The sequence below is a fragment of the Poeciliopsis prolifica genome, unplaced genomic scaffold, assembly GCF_027474105.1.
Source record: "Poeciliopsis prolifica strain line A6 unplaced genomic scaffold, Auburn_PproV2 SCAFFOLD016, whole genome shotgun sequence".
NCBI classification, from domain to species: Eukaryota; Metazoa; Chordata; class Actinopteri; order Cyprinodontiformes; family Poeciliidae; genus Poeciliopsis; species Poeciliopsis prolifica.
Window position 1 is genome coordinate 4,511,457 of NW_026562391.1, and position 18,425 is coordinate 4,529,881.

At 42.1% G+C, this 18,425-nt stretch overlaps 3 protein-coding genes across 4 annotated transcripts; 1 reads left to right on the plus strand and 2 right to left on the minus strand.

The window, feature by feature from the left end:
• Window positions 1-199: 199 nt before the first annotated feature.
• On the minus strand, window positions 200-5,903 carry r3hcc1l (R3H domain and coiled-coil containing 1-like). Its single transcript, XM_055041736.1, has 7 exons — window positions 5,814-5,903; window positions 5,149-5,611; window positions 3,878-4,065; window positions 3,248-3,318; window positions 2,673-2,768; window positions 2,036-2,176; window positions 200-1,279 (listed from the first exon to the last, which is right to left on the minus strand). Exons 1-7 carry the CDS (start codon window positions 5,882-5,884, stop codon window positions 1,227-1,229), a joined length of 1,083 nt encoding a protein of 360 aa, XP_054897711.1. The 5' UTR covers window positions 5,885-5,903; the 3' UTR covers window positions 200-1,226.
• A 1,013-nt stretch (window positions 5,904-6,916) lies between these two features.
• crtac1a (cartilage acidic protein 1a) lies at window positions 6,917-10,942 on the plus strand. Of its 2 annotated transcripts, none has more exons than XM_055041337.1 (14): window positions 6,917-7,041; window positions 7,491-7,696; window positions 7,788-7,984; window positions 8,062-8,198; window positions 8,293-8,449; window positions 8,538-8,672; window positions 8,848-8,984; window positions 9,083-9,219; window positions 9,348-9,430; window positions 9,543-9,643; window positions 9,727-9,895; window positions 10,263-10,408; window positions 10,587-10,626; window positions 10,719-10,942. In XM_055041337.1, exons 2-14 carry the CDS (start codon window positions 7,500-7,502, stop codon window positions 10,727-10,729), a joined length of 1,647 nt encoding a protein of 548 aa, XP_054897312.1. In that variant the 5' UTR covers window positions 6,917-7,041; window positions 7,491-7,499; the 3' UTR covers window positions 10,730-10,942. The 2 variants fall into 2 exon arrangements, with proteins under 2 accessions (XP_054897312.1, XP_054897313.1); XM_055041338.1 differs by having other exon boundaries at window positions 10,722-10,942.
• Window positions 10,943-13,149: 2,207 nt separating this feature from the next.
• On the minus strand, window positions 13,150-17,529 carry golga7ba (golgin A7 family, member Ba). The gene is made up of 5 exons (XM_055041339.1): window positions 17,438-17,529; window positions 16,578-16,703; window positions 15,480-15,632; window positions 15,278-15,379; window positions 13,150-14,655 (listed from the first exon to the last, which is right to left on the minus strand). The coding sequence occupies exons 1-5, from the start codon at window positions 17,447-17,449 to the stop codon at window positions 14,572-14,574; spliced, it is 477 nt and encodes a 158-aa protein (XP_054897314.1). The 5' UTR covers window positions 17,450-17,529; the 3' UTR covers window positions 13,150-14,571.
• Between the last annotated feature and the right edge of the window lie 896 nt (window positions 17,530-18,425).

An 18,425-nucleotide genomic window follows, 5' to 3' on the forward strand; every position in this document is an offset into this window, starting at 1 on the left:
CTTTGTAAAAAATATATATACATATATCTGCACCCCATTAGACATTTTCATAATGTGTTATAATATAGCCACAGAGCTTAATGTGTCTTAAAGTGATTTTCTATTTTTAATGGATCAAAAGGTAGCAATTGCTCCCAATTTTGTAGCTCAGACATATTTGGTTCAACATTTTTTACAAACAAAATCCTAAAACAAGGCAGGTGCTTAAAAATTTTTAATCCAAGGGCAAGGCTGGTAGAGACAGACAACATTTGCTGCTATAATTACGAAAAATTGAGGTTCTTCAAAATATAGACTCATTAAACTGATCAAACACCGCACTCATTAGTTTTTTTACTTGTGGAAAAAAAACTTTGAAAAGCAACTTTTTTCACTTTAATTTAATGTATTTGATAGGGACAATGTACATCAATTAACATTTTCTATGAATGTGCCAGAATTAAGGCTACTTGTCACACTTTCCACTTTTTCTGCGTCACATTAATTTCATCAGACAGAAAAAAAAAAAAAAAAACTTGAGCTGGGATTGTGCTTTATTTTTACTTGTTTAGGCCACAACTCAAACTACTGAAACACTTTTGTATAAGACTAAAAATGCAAAAAAAATAAATAAATGAAAAAAAAATCATTCATTCAATCTTACAAAACCATGGAGATGAGGTCGTTAAGTCTCTTACATCCTCAATCTGATCTTTACACATGAACAATCTACGCAAACTGAACACGATGTTTATCATTTGAAATAAAATCAACAAACGGATTTCAACAGTAAGCTGGGCTTTAGCAAACAGGACAAGACTTGAACAACAAAAAAAAAACAACAAAAAAAGACGCACGACACATGATATCCTCGCTGAAAGTCTTGAAAGTAACGCTTGTGGTTGGCAGTGGTTGGTCTGAGGCCGGTATGAGTTTAAAAATGTCAGCTATTACTGAGGAACAGTAGCAATTTAGAGTAAAAATGTGTACTTTACTCACTTAGCTAGCATCAAATTCAACAATGTCTTCATCAAAGCAACAATTAACCTCTTTTAAAACAACATAAAGCCAAACATAAAAGCTTTGGATCAAATAATTTCACATCCAGTCTCGGTGCTTTAATAAAGACGCATGCGAGTCCAGATGTTTGCCCCAATCGTGGCTGGTTGACAGAAAACCAGACTTGAAGTTCAAGTAATTTTCAACAAAATAACAAAAAAAATAAAAATAAAAATTGTTGCGTCCATTCACTTTCCCTCCCAAGCATCTTCTCTTTGTTTTGCTGCCAGACGCTTTTCTTCTGAAAGGTAAATCAACAAGCGCAAACATGTTACCCACATGAAGACGTGGAAGCATCTATAGAAAGAAAAAAAAATAAAAATCTCCCAGAAGGTGAATCAATGATCTAAATATATATCTGCTGTTACCACAAGTAGGGATGTGAGGAGCGGGTGGCAAGACTGAGGAGCCAGCTGGAAGTTATTTTTTTATATGTGGCATCACTTTCCCAGAACATACAGTTTAACACGTGATGCTGTTCTGTACTCACATTTACTGTGCATTTACAGATCTTAAATAAAGAGCTTGATGGTGCGCCTATGCTGAGAACAAAGCAGCTTTTTTAGTTTGCTGCACTCCGGACCTCTGCTTCCTGGACTGACTGCTTGTTGGGCTGCAGTTGTGGTTTTCTGTGCCTATATACTTATGTTCCCTCCATGAAGGAAAATGGCTGCTATGCTGATTATAGAGCTGCAGTGATGAGCACAGCAACTGATGGAGTTCTCTTGGCATCGGTTTGCATCTTTCCACTCAGGTCTGTGACAATGTGCAAACAGCCCCCACTTGTGGCAGAGACCATGCGGTGCACATGCAGATAAGGGGAGGGAGGTTGCGCCACATTTCAATAAATTCTTATTTCTGACCTTGGCTTGGTTTTCTGTCTGATATTTAGACATTCTGTCAGAAAGTTTATTTTTATGATACTAAAAAAAAATCTTCCATTTAAAACTTAAGCAACTTAAGCAAAGGTAAACTTCATGTGTTTGTGTAAATGTACCTTTTGCCTGCTGGAGTTTTTTCTTCTCTGCCTCTCGCTGCTCCTTTGTTAAGTTGCTTTTCACACCAAGTGCTCCGATCACAAGCTTCCGAGCCAGCGCCGCGCTCGTCTGAGGTCGCTCTTTAGCAGGCAGGAGGTAGTCTTATAATAAGAACAGGGAGATAAAATGTCTTAGCTACTCTCTCTGGATCAATATTAATACATTACTGTTTATTTTAAAAAAAAAAATTTAAAAAGCATAAACGTTTGCATTTTTTGCTCATTCCAAGAATCCAGAATCAAATAATCTGGTCTTAACCAGCTGGAATTACTGATAAAACTAAACTATGCAGGAGTTTTCTTTTCTTTTTTTTTTTTTTTTCAATATTTCTAGTGGGAAAAGCTAATCGAGGTATCTCCAGGTTTCAGAAGATCAAGTTTAAGACTTTTTAAGACCTTTTTTGAATCCCACCTTGAATGAAATTTATGATCCAACCACCTCAATATCCAAATATGGGGGTAGTTGGGAGATAGTGCTGTACAATAAAACAAAGCAAAAAACTGAAATTTCTGGCGTCAGTCTGTGGCTCTTGGCAGCAAATCAAAATACGACAGAGACATTAATGTAAAGTAGAAACACGGCAACATGCAGTTGTACCTGAGCAGCTGCGGGCTTTAGCCTTGGTGGCGTTGGAGGATTTGGAAAGTGGTCTTAACTTCATCAGAGGGTGTTTGGTTCTGAGAGCTTCTCGGGCTGGAAAGTGAAAAGTAAAACAAAACAATGAAGCAGCAGACCTTGTGCTCCATTTATATTACGATATTGATACACTTAAGTGATGTATTATGAGTAGGCTCTGTTAATGTTCATTAACACACTCGACCATTTCCTCCCAGCCTTCTCCAGAAACAAACCATCTCGTAGCCATGCCTTTAAAAGCTACGAGCTTGGACCTATATTAATGTATTTCCTTAAAGTAGACTATGAGTAGATGATAGAAGATTACTTCAAATCATCTGCAGTCAAAGCAAGTTTGACACACCTCCACGGTCACATAGTCAGGTTATGAATTGATTCAAGTTTGGTAGAAAACGTCCAGTGGCACATCACTTTTTTATATATCTATATATACCCAAAATACTGGGGTTAAAATGGCCGAAGCTGCAGACATACAAAACGTGGTAGAAAGGAAAGGACCAGTGATGGTGCTAAGAGCGATGCAAAGCTTCACTCACCTGCTATGGGGCTGGAGAAGAGACCCAGGGCATGCGAGTCATCAATCCACTTGATGTCGAATCCTCTCTGTCTGAAAACCCAGCCACCAGTCGCATGAATCTAGCACCGATCGTTTCATAAAACCTGACAACCCTCAATCAAAGATGGTTCTTGCTCAGCTGATTTAAACTCCCCAATTTGAACATGAGCAAAATCTGGAGACATTTTAAATCAAACTAGATCAAGTTAGTTGTGTTGGGAATGGTTCATGCTTAAAGAATGCATGTGATTGTGTCACCAGCAAATAATAAGCCAAAGATTTGGTGCAATTTAATAACCCATGAATTTGCTCCTTTAAAAGTTTTTTCTTCTGCCCAAACTATCTAATATTACTTCAGATGCATAATCACAAGTACATGAAAAAATAGAAGCTATTAGAATGAGCGTCCATAAATTACCATGCCTAAAATAGAATGAACTCGGATTCAGGAATGTTACTCATCCAATGAGCAAGAAGGGAGGCAACAGAAGCACAACTGTGCTTGATTTTAGAAAAACTCAACAAAGTTTGATTTAAACAGAGTAATTATCAAAATATTGACGCATTTTTCCATAAAGGTAGACAATTGGATGGATGGACGTATACGTACTGGTAGCACTGAAATAACCTGAGGAGGTCTTCCGTCTTAAACTCTGCGGGGAAGTCGTAGATTTCCACAATGTGGGACAGTTCGTCCTCTGTGAGATCAATCTCGTCTTCGTCGTCCACGTCCATATTGTAGTAGTCAAATCTAGGTTCCTGTTTCGACTTCTTCTTTCTGCCCTCGCTCAGAGCCAGCTTGAGTGACGAGAGACACAAGATATGAATGAAAGGAGACACTAATGTAACTCTCCAACTGTGTCAAAGTTTGAACAATCTGAGTTGATTGGAGGTGAAGTATGACCCTCAGCATGATGAATCAACCACTATGCTAGACAGTTGATGCAGCCCTCTTGAAAGCTCAGTCTATGACTCATCTGACCATGAAACTTTTCTTCTGAAGGCTTTAATGTGTGTCCAAGTGGGCAAAGCTTGAACTTGTCACTATTGGAGCAGGAGCTTCTTTCTTGGTAGGTCCAACCAGATGTTAAGCTGAATTGGGGTTTAAGTAGCTTCCTCTTTAGAATGAGTGTGAGCTTTATTAGTTCCTGAACGACCATTTTCTGAAGGGTAACAATTTAGATTAGATGGCTAAAGCCTGGGCACACTTTGGTGTTCCAACATGACACCTACCACAAACACAGCAAAGCTGGTTTGGGAATTGACAAGTCGTGTTTCTTAAAGACCTGATCTCAACTCTATCAAGAATTTATAGATTAGCCTTAAAAAGCAGCTTTGTTCTAGAAAAATCAACCAATTTAAATGAGCTCCTCCATTTCTGACTAGAATAGTGGTGAAATATCAGGCGGCCAAAATCATGTACAAAGAAACAACAACAACAACAAAAAATGATCTTGTTAATCATATAGTCATGTTGTTCCCAATTCTGGTCCTCAAGGCACACATCCCTGTGTGTTTTCCTGCTTTAATACACCTGATTCAGCTGATTTTATTGGATGTGTGCATGTTTGGGTTTTTTTAAGATAATCATTTATGGTTTTAGTGGCACATCGGTAGTGGATTTTGTGCCAATAATCCAACGCCTGTTAATCAGTCATCAATTGAATCAGCGGGGATGAAGCAAGGAAACGCCTAAAACATGCAGGGCGGTGTGCATTCAGGACCAGGGTTGGAGTAAACTCTGCTCCAAGCTACCAAATATCAGTGGGGATTCCTGTATACATATTTGAGGTCCCCACCAAAAACGGTATGCACAATATGCTGGAGAAGATGAATGCTGATTAAGAGCCACAGAGGCTAAAACCCACAAACAGCCCTCACCTCTTCCAGGAGATGTGGGTCCAAACAGTCTCCTTCATCATTGAACAAAGTTTCCCAGCTGTCCTCCTTCTCATCTTGGGGGGATGCCGGATCCTGCTGTGATGAAGCTTCAGCCTCTTCCTGCCCATTAACCATCACCTGCTCGTCCTGCAGCCTCTCCTCCTGCACGTCACAGCTCTGAGCGTCTGCGCCTCCTGCAGCTGCCGCGGTGTTGGCCTTGTCCTTCCTGTTCTTGGCGTTCTTTCGAGCCTTGTCTGTATATCGCGGTTTGGGTCTTGGTTTGTCCTTTCCCTGAGTGGGAGTTTTGTCTTTAGCGTCCTGGCGTCGCTGCTTGGGGACGTACAGAGCCTGGTTGGGCCTCTTTGACTGACAGGCATCCGTCGATGTTTGCTGGTTTTCAGCGCAACCCCCCTTTTGCTCCTCTTCTTTTGGCTTCTCCACCTCCATGTTCAAATTCAGATTTCTACAAATTTGCAGTAAGCGGAGATAATTACTTTCACAGCGACGGATGAAATGGCAACTATCTTCGAAATCTTAAAATCGGTATATTAGAGTTTACGTCACTTAAAAGGTAACCTCACTCGATACATTTAGCTAATTTCGCGAAAACATACTTCTTTCATTCAACTCATTCAAATCTGAGACACATTTTGGCTTTAGCTTACCTGTGCTGGGTTTGTTTAGCAACAGATTTTGTCGCGTTCGATGACGAAAGCGCCATCAACGGGCAAAGCATTTTGGGAGACGTAGTTCTCTTCGCGTCTCGAACCGACCTTACAACCGCGAGCAGCGCTGACGCATGCCCAGATGGAAAGTCAGAAAAACACGGTCTATTTTAATAGGCCGGTGTTTCTGCTGTGGTGACAAAAGACAAACAAATATGTGTCTTTATATAAATTACAAGTCAAACGAATTTTATTGGGTGCGCGCCATTTTTTTTGGGCCCGCTGAGGAAACTGGAGTGGTGGTTTGCGCATTATATCAATGTAGATAAATAACCTGGATGCACCTTTACTGTTTGTTTGTTTGTTTGTTTGTTTTTCACTCAAATATTCTTACGGGTTTATTCTTGATCAATCAATCAATAATCAATATTCTTGATTGATTGATTTTCTTTGTTGACCAAGATAAAAAAAAATAATTAAAATTAAAAATAGTGAATTTGCAGGATATTTAATACAGACTTGATTATAGCCAGAACCTAATCTCTGGCCATATATGTTTCATTCTTCATCACATTGTCCAAGGTGAATGAAACTCAGATTGAACCGACTGGTATTAGTGCTATACCTAAAGGTGTTCAACGGTGCTGTGTTCACACATTTTAATCTGGTATAAAGTGTTAGATTATAACATTTCCTCCAGAGAAAGGTTTGTCACTGTATAAAAACCATAGTGAATCAGCAGTTTCTGACACGCTCTCAGTGTCTCTGGTTTTTGGTGGTACCAACAACTTCTTCAGCATGTCAGCGTGCTTCTCAGGCCATCATTTGATCCAGATGCGTAAAACCAGAGAGAGAACTAAAACATGCCGGCTGCCGGCCCTCCAGAACCGACTTTGGGCAGCCCTGTGTCAAACCCATCCACTCACTCCGCTTTCTCATCGCTTTCAAACGACTCGCCTACCGGCTGACTGTTAAGGAACGTACCCAGGGGGTCTCAACGTCGCGCCCACAAGAATGCGGGACACCCATTGGACCAACATATCTTCCCTTCAGAAAGATGCTCTGTGATTGGTCAGACTCGCAGACGTTACACAAGATGTTTCATAAACGTGAAACGTTGCAGTTGTGTAAGGTGCACAGCGCTGAACACAGTTGATGAAACACTGAGTCGTGAACATACGGCTCACTGCAGGGGGATTACATTTGTGCATCTCCATTCACTGAGGCGGTAAGAGAGGAACATTAAGCTGACTTCTAAAGGATTTTGTGAAGGGGTTTATAGGCTGGAGCAAAAAGGGCTTGGACAGAAATGCACAACTTTATCATGACTAAATAAAGCAATAATACAATTGAATAGATGATGGAACAACTAAAAGAAATCATGAATGCAAAGCTGCAGAAAGTAGTGTAAACTTATAATATCTATCAATTTCATAATTTGTACTTTTTTTTTTGCTTGAATTTATTGCTTAAAATCACAAGACAATGCATGGATGACAAAATGTGGAGAAGCTCAAGGAATGTGGATGCATCTCTATTCTGTTAATCTCACACTGCTAAAATAATACTGTTTGACAGTTAATCAAATCCAGCATAATGTAACATGTTTAATAATGAATCAATAGAATCACTCATTTTAAACTGAGCTGCATTAACCGGCTTCCTTCTTTCTATCAGGTTTTAGTGATGTTGCGTTCAGGAGTGCTGCTCCTCCTGCTCGCGGCGTGGCATCGGTCCGAGGGCCAGAACTCTGAGCCCATGTTCCGGGTCGTAACACAGACCATGCTGCCACCTGACAGCGTGCACAACCCCACACAGCTCAACTACGGCATGGCTGTGACGGACGTGGACGGTGATGGAGACCTAGAAGTGGTGGTCGCCGGGTATGTGGTGATATTTGCAGAGATGGGTGCGGTGATGGGATAGTGACACTCAAGTACAACAAACACCTGATATGTTCTCTCTCTCTCTCAGATACAACGGTCCGAATCTGGTGCTGAAGTACAACAGCACCCAAAATAAGCTGGTAAACATCGCCCTGGACAACAGAGACTCCCCATACTATGCACTTAGGGACAGGGCAGGAAATGCAATTGGAGTGACCGCCTGCGATGTGGACGGAGACGGACGTGAAGAGATCTATTTCCTCAACACCAACAACGCCTACTCTGGTAAACTTCCTGAACACAGAAACACTCAGCAATGCAAATTTTCTGCAAATAGATTTACTCAGTGTCTGTCTCTGCAGGACGGGCTACGTATTCAGACAAGCTTTTCAAGTTTCGCAACGGTCGCTATGAAGATCTGCTCAGCGACGAACTCAACGTCCGCCGGGGAGTCGCCAATCAAATGGCTGGACGTTCAGTTGCTTGTGTCGACAGAAAGGTCTTTTGCTCAGGGATTCCCTGTGGTTTTTAAGTTGTTGTTGTTTTCTATTTTTTTTTTAAAAAGTTCCACTCAACCTGATGGTGTTTTCCAGGGAACAGGTCGGTACTCCATTTACGTGGCGAACTACGCCCAAGGAAGGGTCGGTCCACACGCCCTCTTAGAAATGGACGAGAGCGCCAGTGACGTGTCCAACGGCGTCATTGCCCTGTCCGACGTCGCTGCTCAGGCCGGAGTCAACAAGCTCACAGGTCAGAGAGGAAACTGCAAAGCTGGAGCATGCCACTTCTTATAAAGAGATCCTAACCAGAGCTGAAAGCTTCACTCCGCACTCTTCAGGTGGTCGCGGTGTGGTCGTTGGCCCAATCCTCAATCACATGAGGTCCGACGTGTTCTGCGACAATGAGAACGGTGCCAACTTCCTGTTCAAGAACAACGGAGATGGGACTTTTGTGGACATGGCCCAACAGGCGGGTAAGAAAGAACTCGAAAGGGAAGAAAATGAAATTTAACATAATGGGTATAAAGCAATATTTCCCGCATTTTCTGCTTTTCAGCTTTTGTTTTCACATTTCAACCTTTTCCACATTCAAAAAAAAAAAAAAAAAAAGGCCAATATTCTTCAATTTTGTTGTTTCCCTGAGTAAAGGTGTGGAGGACCGGGCCCAGCATGGCAGGGGAGTAGCTCTGGCTGACTTCAACGGTGACGGAAAGACAGACATCGTCTACGGCAACTGGAATGGCCCACACAGACTCTACCTTCAGACCAGCGACTTCAAGTTCCGCGTAAGCAAAAAAAAAAAAAAAAGGGGACAACGTTTGGAAAAAATCGTCAAGATCTTGGCTTCTATAAAGTTGAGACTTTCTATATTTTTGGGGGACAGAACATTGCCAGTACAGATTTTGCTTCTCCGTCCCCGATCCGCACCGTCATCGCTGCCGACTTCGATAATGACAAGGAGCTGGAGGTGTTCTTCAACAACATTGCCTACAGAGGATACGCACCAAACAGACTGTTCAGGTTACATTGCAAGATTTTCAGAAATACAATGTATAATCATACTCATTTAGCAACTCAGAGGTAAACTGAGGCGTTATATGTATTTTCTTTTAAATGGGTTGTTTTTAGCCGTTTTTGATCATCTGCAGGGTGTCAAGAAGAGTTAATGCAGACCCTTCGATCCATGAGCTTTTAGTGGGAGACGCTGCAGAGCCGCAGGGGCGAGGAACGGGTCGGTTTCAGATTTTTATCGTTTCTGAGCAATACATGAGATAAGCTGCAGCCACATGCTGGATCAGGTCAATGCAATAATAAAAAACAAAGGGAGTCTGTGTGTTTGACAGGTGGAACTGTGACGGACCTGGACGGGGACGGACAGCTGGATCTGCTGCTGGCTCATGGGGAGAGCGCCCAGCAGCCAATCTCAGTCTTTAAGGTCAAACAGGTGTGTGTCTCACTGCACGTTTGTTCATTTCTGGCCCGAAGCGGCTCAACGTGGGGCTGACAAACGATTGTCCTCGCCGTCAGGGAGCGTCCAACAATTGGCTGCGGGTCATTCCTCGTACCCAGTTTGGGGCGTTTGCTCGTGGTGCCAAGGTTACGGTCTTCACCGCTCAGAGTGGGTCTCTCACACGCATCATCGACGGAGGCTCAGGGTACCTGTGTGAGATGGAGCCTGTCGCCCACTTTGGATTAGGTACAATACATCAGCATGCTACTGTAGATGTTGACTGGGAAGATCTCAATTGAATAATTGTGAAAACGAAATACAGTATCTTAGTAAATATGTTGGTTTAATTAATGTAGGTGCAGAACTACATACATTTATTCTGTACTTAAGTAACTGTATTTAAAACATGCACTTCTGTTTATTTTTATGATTGAGGCTTAATGACAGCTAAAACTTCAGCTTCTCTTAAAATAAGAAATTAAAGGCCAAACATTGAGTTTCTTATGACAAAATGCAAACTGCCAGAAGCAGAACTAGAAGCTTGTTTTGAGCTGCTGTTCCCCCCCCCCGTCTTGTTTTTATAACTTTTTTTTTAAACACATGTAACTTCCAGGAACAGACGAGGCGAAAGTCCTGGAGGTCTCCTGGCCAGACGGCACCACCATGACTCGGGCTCTGGAGGCTGGAGAAAGGAACTCTGTGGTGGAAGTCGCCTACCCCAGGAACGGAGGCGCGTCTGTTCTCGCCAGCGACACGCAGGTACACAGCGCCGACGCACGGCATGACTTGTGAACGAGCGCAGCTCTCCTGTAAGTGAATTTAACCGACGCGTCTCGGTCGTTTCCCCTTTAATTCGTCTACATAAAACCGCCTTAATAGAACAGAATGAGAAAAAATCCATTCTGTCTTGACTGTGACGTTTTTCTTCGTTCTTCAGTGTGGGAACGGCTTCACCGTCAGGAATGGGCGTTGTGAAGGTAAGTCGAATGAACACCAAAATACTGAAAATATTTTTAGATATTAATTTGTGTTATTTTTACTTTACATTCTACGTTTTTGTTTTGTTCAGCAGGTATTTGAGGAAAATTTCATGAAAAACCATTAAAGGGTTTCTGTGACCTCCCACAGAGAGTCTGCCTTTGAATCCTTTCCCTGTGGATCTGTGCTTTTGAAAAGGCCATCTTGTTTTCTTACTCTATGAGTAGTTTCATTGTTTTAATTTCTCTTTATTTTCACTAACTTCTTATTTTTACTGCACTAAAAAGTTGTTAAATAAAGTGCTTTATTTCACTACGTTGGGTCAGATTGTCATTTTGTGGAATTGCAGTCTGTTTTGTTTTTTTTTTTTTTGCTTCAGCTTTCTTCTCTTGCAAAGCCTTGAAAAACTCTTCACATCCCTTAAACCTTCCCTCTTTGTCTGACTACAACCCCAAACTTCCAAGTATTTTACGCAGTTGCTCAACACAACAGACAACCGAATGGTTAGAAGTGAAATAGAAAATGTTTTCCAAAAATTTTGGATAAAAACAATCTGGAAAGTGTGGCAGGGCTTTAAGTACCTTTAGCATTCATTGTACTTTGGTAGCAGCTGAAAACAAAAACTTAAACATTTAGCACGTTAGGTTTTTAGCCGAGAAGAGAAGAAAACAAAGCCAGTGTGAATGTAGCTCTTTTGTCAGAAAATTCAGTTACTTTGTCCACTTTTTAGACCTTTGTCTCCATTCCATATTGGTGTGTCACCCTTTCATTGTGTTTTTTCTGTTGTTTTTTTTTTTGTTCTCTGCTGTCTCTCCGTCCATGCAGCGTTGGCACCTTTTCGCTATGGCCTCCGTTCTTCAGTGGCCTCCTCTCGAGCGTCCCGTCGTGACACATTTTCACTCTTGTCCGCCACGGCGCTGTTTGCGCTGGCAGATCTGAGGTGAGAGTTGTCTGCAGCGAACTGACAACATGGTTTTCATCAAGCTCCGCACGCCGGCACCAAAGAGCATCTGAAAGGGCTCACAGTCTTTGGCATCCTGCTGCCCACGCGTCGCCGATTTGTTTCGGCTGAAACGACTGCATGCGGAAACTGTGACGTGTTTTTTCCTGAAGGTTTTTGGCGGTGTGTAACAAGTGGCGGGGGACAGAAATGCACACAGCGAACGTTGCCACAAGTTTAAAGTATCAAAGCATGCGTTGAGGGCAAATAAATATTTAAAGATGCTCATCAACAGATCAATATAGCTAACTAATAACTCATTTACATTTGTCACTAATCTACTCATTATGAACGTGTTTTTTCACCTGATTAATGCAAGACGGATGAGATGAAGAGGGAAAAATAACAGTATTGGTTAATAATGGTTGATGTATTTCCTATGGCTCATAAAATGTGATTGTAAGGCTAAAGTAGGTCGAGTTGTTTTTGCACCTACTGATGGACAGAGAGTCAAAGACGACGAGGGGAAAACACTGAAGGGCCAGATATTTTAGTTTAAAAAAAAAAGCAACATAAATCTGTTGTGTTCGAATTTACTTTGAATTGGAAACTTTTTTTTTTCTGGCCGCTGAATAAGATTATGAGATTTTCCTCGAGATTGTGGAATCAGCATTTGTGACTCATCAAAGAACATCAAATACAGTTTTTTTTTTGTTTGTTTTTTTTCAGAACCTTTTATCTTATTGTTCTTTTAATATGTGTCTGTTTTGTCTCCAGTTTTAAGAACCTTTCTTGTGTCTGCAATAAAGGTTGACTGAATAACACAAGACTGATTTTCTGACCTTACAGCAGATTAGTAACAGCAACAACAAAATCTTACCCTTTGAATACTGATGCTAATATTTTAAATGTCATGTTCATTTTGATCCACAAGAGGCCGCTGCAGCACCCTTCACGTTTCTCTTGCTTAAATATGATTGGCTTATTAACTAACCTTTAATTCAGACTTTTTTCGACATTGACTCTATAGCACTGAATATTTTGTCATGTGTTTTTTTACCATACTAAATTCAAAGGCAAATATTTCACTTGCAAAAATGTTATTTTTCAGAATAATGAAGGACAAGTTAGTGTTTTAAATATGGAAGATACTGGCTATAACTTGATGCATTCATCTTTTACCGATTATACTTTTTGCTTTTATTTTAACTGAATAGTGAAAGGGGGAATTTAAACATCTAGTGACTTTTACTTGGAAGCAGACTTTGGTATGAAATTCCATCAAGCATTTTTGAAGAAGCTGAAAAGACAAATTCTAAATCTACAAATAGGACAAAGTCTTGAGGGTATTCAAATTTAATTAGTTGTATTTTTACTTGCACTGAACTTTTTTTTTTTTTCAAAACAGACATCATTAAATCACGCAACTTTGAAAGAGAAAAACCAACGCTACTCAAATGAAAGCCCTGCAAAACTTGTAATAAGCATCTTATCAAAACTTATCCAGAAGCTGCTTGACTTATGATTTGACAAATAAAGACGCAATTAAAATACAGATGAATGACAAGACCAACAACAAAAGCCGTGATGAAACAGTTTATTTGACACCTTTTGGTTTGACCTTTATGCCACATGTAGTAAACAAGCAGTATGAAAACTTGTACTTTCTGAAAACACAAAAATAAAAGTGACATTCACATTTATGAGCCTCTTGGGTTTTTTTTCTTTTTGGCAGTTACGGTTCTTTGGAAGTTTGAATCAAGGATGGGCAGGTGTATTTTTAAAATGACAGTAATATTCAGGAAGACGTTTTGACCTGTTCTTTCTCTCCTCACAACCAGACATAACTCACAGTGAGCCCTTGCATAATCTACACTTCGGAAGAGTCTGCCTCTCCCGCTGAAACGGAACAGGGTAGATCTCATGTTTTTCCATGTCCACCAAAGAAAACGCAGGCGTAAAGAGTGAAAAATACAGAAGATCTGCTACATGGTACACTAAAGTGGGTTGACATTCATCTGCTTTCAGGCAGTGTGGAAAACATCGGAGGTAAAACAGGAAGAAATGCTCGACCCTGGTTTACTGAGCTTTTGGCAAGTGAACTTTACGGTGGCGTCACACTGACTGCAGCTACCTCTGGAGTCAAGCTGAGTAACAGAAAACCTGACGTAAAAAAAAAAACCCTCTGATGTGAAGGGTTGATTTGAAGCCTTCTAATTGGTGAGGGATCTGGGCTTTGTTGTGTACCTACTGGATGTTAGTTGAGGTATAAAGGTTTAGTGAAGTTTATGGTTTTACTTGGCTTGGCACCTTTTTCTTTCTTCCCTTCTTCCTTTCCTTCTTCCTTTCACTCTTTATTTCTTTCTTTCTTTTTGTTTTGTTTTGAGAGCAGAAAGAAAAGATGGTGAAAATGTATCTGTATATGTAGACAACAGATCCCATTCATAGACCATAAAGGATAGTTCTTAAACGAACAGGAAGGTGACCGATCGGTCCCATTGAGTAAATGTGGTCACATTTCGTCTAACGTTAAAGGTACAGTATCGTCTCTGAAAACCAATAGGGGTCCCCCCAGGTTGGTTCCAATGCTACAACAAATCTGGTTTTTGCATAAGGAATTGGTCTAAACTGGTTCATGAAACGCAATCAAGAATAAATGTGGTTTTCTTTAGCCAGCAAACTGCATTGGTGTCATATCAAGTGGTGCAAAAAAAAAAAAAGCATTTGTACCTTGTTGGGGCACTTGCTTTATCTTGATTTCTTGCCGTTACACTGAGTGGGTGAGTCCTGTCTGAGGTGAATGTTACCTGTTCACATCTTTGAGGCGGCTAAAGTGCGTGTTTTGACTACTGTGGAGCAACTGTGTGATGACAGGTCAAGGTGACAAACATCGCCGTGGAGGCTGGTGAGCGCTCGGCGTGAACGTGAATGTGATGTGAAGGCTGTTGGAACGTGAGTGCTGTTATTGTCCTAGGTTTTCCTGCAGGGAGAGCTCTGCGCCCGGTCATCGAGCGGTGCTGCCAGACACCGAACTGCTGCTGGAGCTGGAGCCGCTGGAACCCCGGTCTTCGTAGATGGATATCTCGATCTGGGGGACGTAGTTAGGGGCCAAAGAAGTGTGACACAGCTTGACATTTGTTGCTTGGATGCTCGTCAAAGATGCAGCAAAATCTCTTGTGGACACATTTCTGTATTTTTAGACATTTAAGTCCCTTTAAAGACTTTCATTCAATTTCTCACTGGATGTTAATTGAACATCTTACATAATTTTGTAAACCAGCAATTTGTGGATTGTTTGTTTATGTAAGTTCTCCCTACATAAGGGAGTTCCACAAGGATCAGTTCTTTTTCACAACACTTTTGCTATAAAATGACCAGAGTAATGAACGGAGTATTTCAACCTAAGGTTTTTACTTCCATGCAGACAGTGGATTCTGAAGGATTCTGAGAATCTCCAACGTACTTTTGAGAAACTAAAAGAACATTTCTGTCACCTACATGCAGGGATGCAGAAGAAAAAAGAAACAAATTGCGTCTTCACAGATGCAATTTCAGGCGACCTTAACAGTAGCCTTAATAGCAATAACAAGCAGTTCGGCTGACTTTAGATGCTGAATAGTGCACTTCATACAACACTGAGATTTATTGCCACCTCACGAGTGCCCACTCCAAACTAATGGACATCCAGGCACACTTGCAAGCAAGGATACAACACGCATCCCCCTTTCGATGGGATCAGTGATAAGCAGACCTCTGGGAGCATAGATCTTCTCGTTCTGCTCCTGAATGTACTTTGCTATTTTCTTCAACACCTGACAAATAGATTGTACAAGGAAGGGGTAAGAACCTGTTTGGGCTTTATGTCTGGTTAATCTAAACCTTTAGAATGCGTTCACCTAAAAAAAATCTGACCTTCTCGTAGCGAGTCTCCATGCAGAGGAAGACGAGGTAAGCCGTGGCACACGCCAGACAGCCCTCCAGGTACGACTGGCCTCCGATCTTTTCTGCTTCTGCATAGAAGTTGTTCAGTGTCTTCACAGTCTCCTCAAACAGAGTCAGTTCAATCTGCAGACACATCATGACCCGCCGTTATTTAAAGAAGGGTGAGAAACATCGGAAGACATGTGAGTGAGACATGCAGTCATTTGCGGCCTTGCTTCAGCGCCTGCTGCCATTTTTCAGTCGCCAGAACGTTTTTCACCTCCTGTGTTCTCAGAAATCTAGTGGCATCAGTTGATCGTGTCGTCTTTCTGGGCAGACTGTCCCACGGTCCCTTTAACTTTAAACTATGACTCCAGGCTTAACTCTAGGGACATTTCGTAACCTTTGCTGCCTCTTTGTGTCCCATTCCATTGCTTTCGCAGTGCAACTGTCTCTAAACTCTTTGGGCTATTCTCTCGACTTATTTCTAACAAGCAACACAATGCTACAGTCCAGTTTGGTTTTTTTTTTACTATGTTTTATCTTCTGCACTCTGGATGCCTTTAATGAAGTTGCTACATCATGTGTGCATGAGACCGGGACAGATTTGTAAACGTGTGCTCTAACACAGAAGTCTGCTGTGTGTGAACAAGTTTGAATTTTGCCAGTAACCTTAACTTGAAATGGAGGTTTGAATCATTTTAGGTACAAACTAGTTGTGATGCTTTGGGCTTTTTTTTTCTTCTTCCAAATCCTTCCTCATCCTAAAACATGGAATTAACTGCAAAACGTCCAAATTTAAACAATGATCAATGAAAGTGAGTAATTGCAGAATCTGGACAAAAAACGCAGCTAATATAAGCTATGAGCGACTCTGTTGTCAAAGCAAACATTTCATAACGTGACTTTCTTTCTTCATTTGCGTAAAGGTACTCTAATTAAAAGTAGGTTTTCTCAAAATAATGATAATAATATGTGGACTTTTCAAACGTTTGTTTTTCTTTTTAGCAGGGTGGTCCACAAGTGTCTGTCCACCCGTTCATGGATCCCTCTAAAACAACAACACCGGCCAGAAAATCCTCTCCTCACCCTGCTCTCCAGCTCCGACGGGAACTTGGTCTGAAACCTGCATGTGGTCCCTTCGCTGTAGTCCCTCTGGATGAAAACCTTGTTGGCAAGAGACGCGCTGTGCCTCAACTCCTGCAGGTTGTGGAACTGAGTTGGGACAGAAAGCGAGACGTCAAGTGAGGTTCAGCGCGCCTGGACAAGCTCTGTCCCCGTGTGCAGCTCATCAAGCTCCTGTGTGTGCAGACAGAAGCTCTGATCTGGTGGGACGCGGCTCTCGATCGATCGATCGATCAATCAATCTGGGACTGTAGAGGTGAGGTGCAACACTTCACCACACCTCGCAAACAGGTCGAAACGAGACGAGGCGGACCTCGCAAGCAGTGGCGGCTGAAGGTCTGCGTGGCGTGGCTTCTGTCCGTGGTGCTGAACGCCTTCCCTGCGTGTTTCAGGACAGAGAGCAGGCAGACAGCGGCCTGTGGCCGGATTAAGAGGGAACAACAGTGGAGGAAAATAGAGCTGCTTTCACCAAAACAGCTTAACATGTAGGGGGTAGAGGGGGGGGCGACCGGTTAAGTTTCTCATAAACCTGCCCACCCACGTCACGCAGCCCCTCACCACGCAAACAATCCTTGTCGTTTCGAGTAGAAACGAGGGCTCCGCGGCTCTGAGTGCGGCAATGTAGGGCAGGTCCAGAATGAGGGGAAGTGCGGTTAGATCAGTTTGACCGCGCGCGCAGACCCGACGCCCCCCACCGGCCGCGTCAACCGCACCGGCGGACCCGCAGCGTCTGTTTGGGCTCATTTCTACGGACAAATGGCTACAACGGAGCCTCGCTCCCCGGCCGGGAGAGCAACAGAACACGGAGCTTCGCTTCGTCTTACCTCTGTCGCCATGTTGCCATCCGTGAACGCGGGGAGGAATCCCGACAGGAGCTGGAATCGCTTTAGTGGGACGCGGAGGACCAAGGGCGGGGCTTAACGCGGGGGGCGGGGCTAAGTAGGAAGGGGCGGAGTCAGAGTTAGACAGTTGAAAAGGGTGCGGCTGAGGATTTCTGCTGTTTTTATCGCTGCAAAATAGGAATTTTCAGGGATTATTGGGTCAATTTTGGGGCTTTCTTTTTTTTAAACATTCATATGTATAAAATGTTCTAGTGATGCTCTGATTTCGATGTTCTCAGTTAATTCAGAGTCTGAATAATGTTCCTTGGTAGGGGTGAAATGTGGAAGGCAGTTTTATGCTCTCAGGAACCACTGCCCAGCATGATGTAGATGCATCTTTTCCAGAACACTCCACACAGATGATTACATCCTCTGCCCACCACCAAGTATTTCAAAAGCCTTGAAATAATCAACTTCTGTAGGGCGTAAGGGAAACACCTAAAACATGTAGGGCAACGATCCCCGGGGACTGGAATTGGGAAACACTGCTCCAACAAGAACATTTTAATCTGATGGATGCAGATGAAAAGATCCCACCGGGAGGAGATGCCACCACTTAAGGCCTTAATTTTTAGACATTTAAGACTTAGCTAGTAAGATTTAAGACTTTAAGGATGCAAACACCCTGATAAAGAGAGCTTTTCATTTACTCTTACGTCTTTCTTCACCAGGACAGACCAGAGCAGAGCACGCTTGACAACAGATGATCCCATCTGTCCACAACAGGAACTGAACCTAGATGCAATTTTACATCAAACTATTTCAGTCATATCAACAATTAAAGACATGGGACCTATTTTACGACATAACAAAAGTGTTTATAGAAGCAGGAACATTTATGGAAACCATAAGCATTTACACCACTGCTTAGTACTGACATTATAGCTCAGTTAAAAGACAAACTGCCTTTAAAGATTGAACTCAAGCTTTT

Bases quoted from the DNA above. Each gene is read 5' to 3' on its own strand.
- r3hcc1l (XM_055041736.1), bottom strand. From the start codon at position 5,884: ATGCTTTGCCCGTTGATGGCGCTTTCGTCATCGAACGCGACAAAATCT. The intron at 5,612-5,813 runs GTAAGCTAAAGC...GCAAATTTGTAG, and splicing joins GCTAAACAAACCCAGCACAG to AAATCTGAATTTGAACATGG. The intron at 4,066-5,148 runs GTGAGGGCTGTT...TCGTCACTCAAG, and splicing joins ACCCACATCTCCTGGAAGAG to CTGGCTCTGAGCGAGGGCAG.
- crtac1a (XM_055041337.1), top strand. From the start codon at position 7,500: ATGTTGCGTTCAGGAGTGCTGCTCCTCCTGCTCGCGGCGTGGCATCGG. The intron at 8,985-9,082 runs GTAAGCAAAAAA...TTTGGGGGACAG, and splicing joins CCAGCGACTTCAAGTTCCGC to AACATTGCCAGTACAGATTT. The intron at 9,644-9,726 runs GTGTGTGTCTCA...CCTCGCCGTCAG, and splicing joins CAGTCTTTAAGGTCAAACAG to GGAGCGTCCAACAATTGGCT.
- golga7ba (XM_055041339.1), bottom strand. The intron at 15,380-15,479 runs GTCAGATTTTTT...TCTATTTGTCAG, and splicing joins TGGAGACTCGCTACGAGAAG to GTGTTGAAGAAAATAGCAAA. The intron at 14,656-15,277 runs GTATCCTTGCTT...TACGTCCCCCAG, and splicing joins TCGAAAGGGGGATGCGTGTT to ATCGAGATATCCATCTACGA.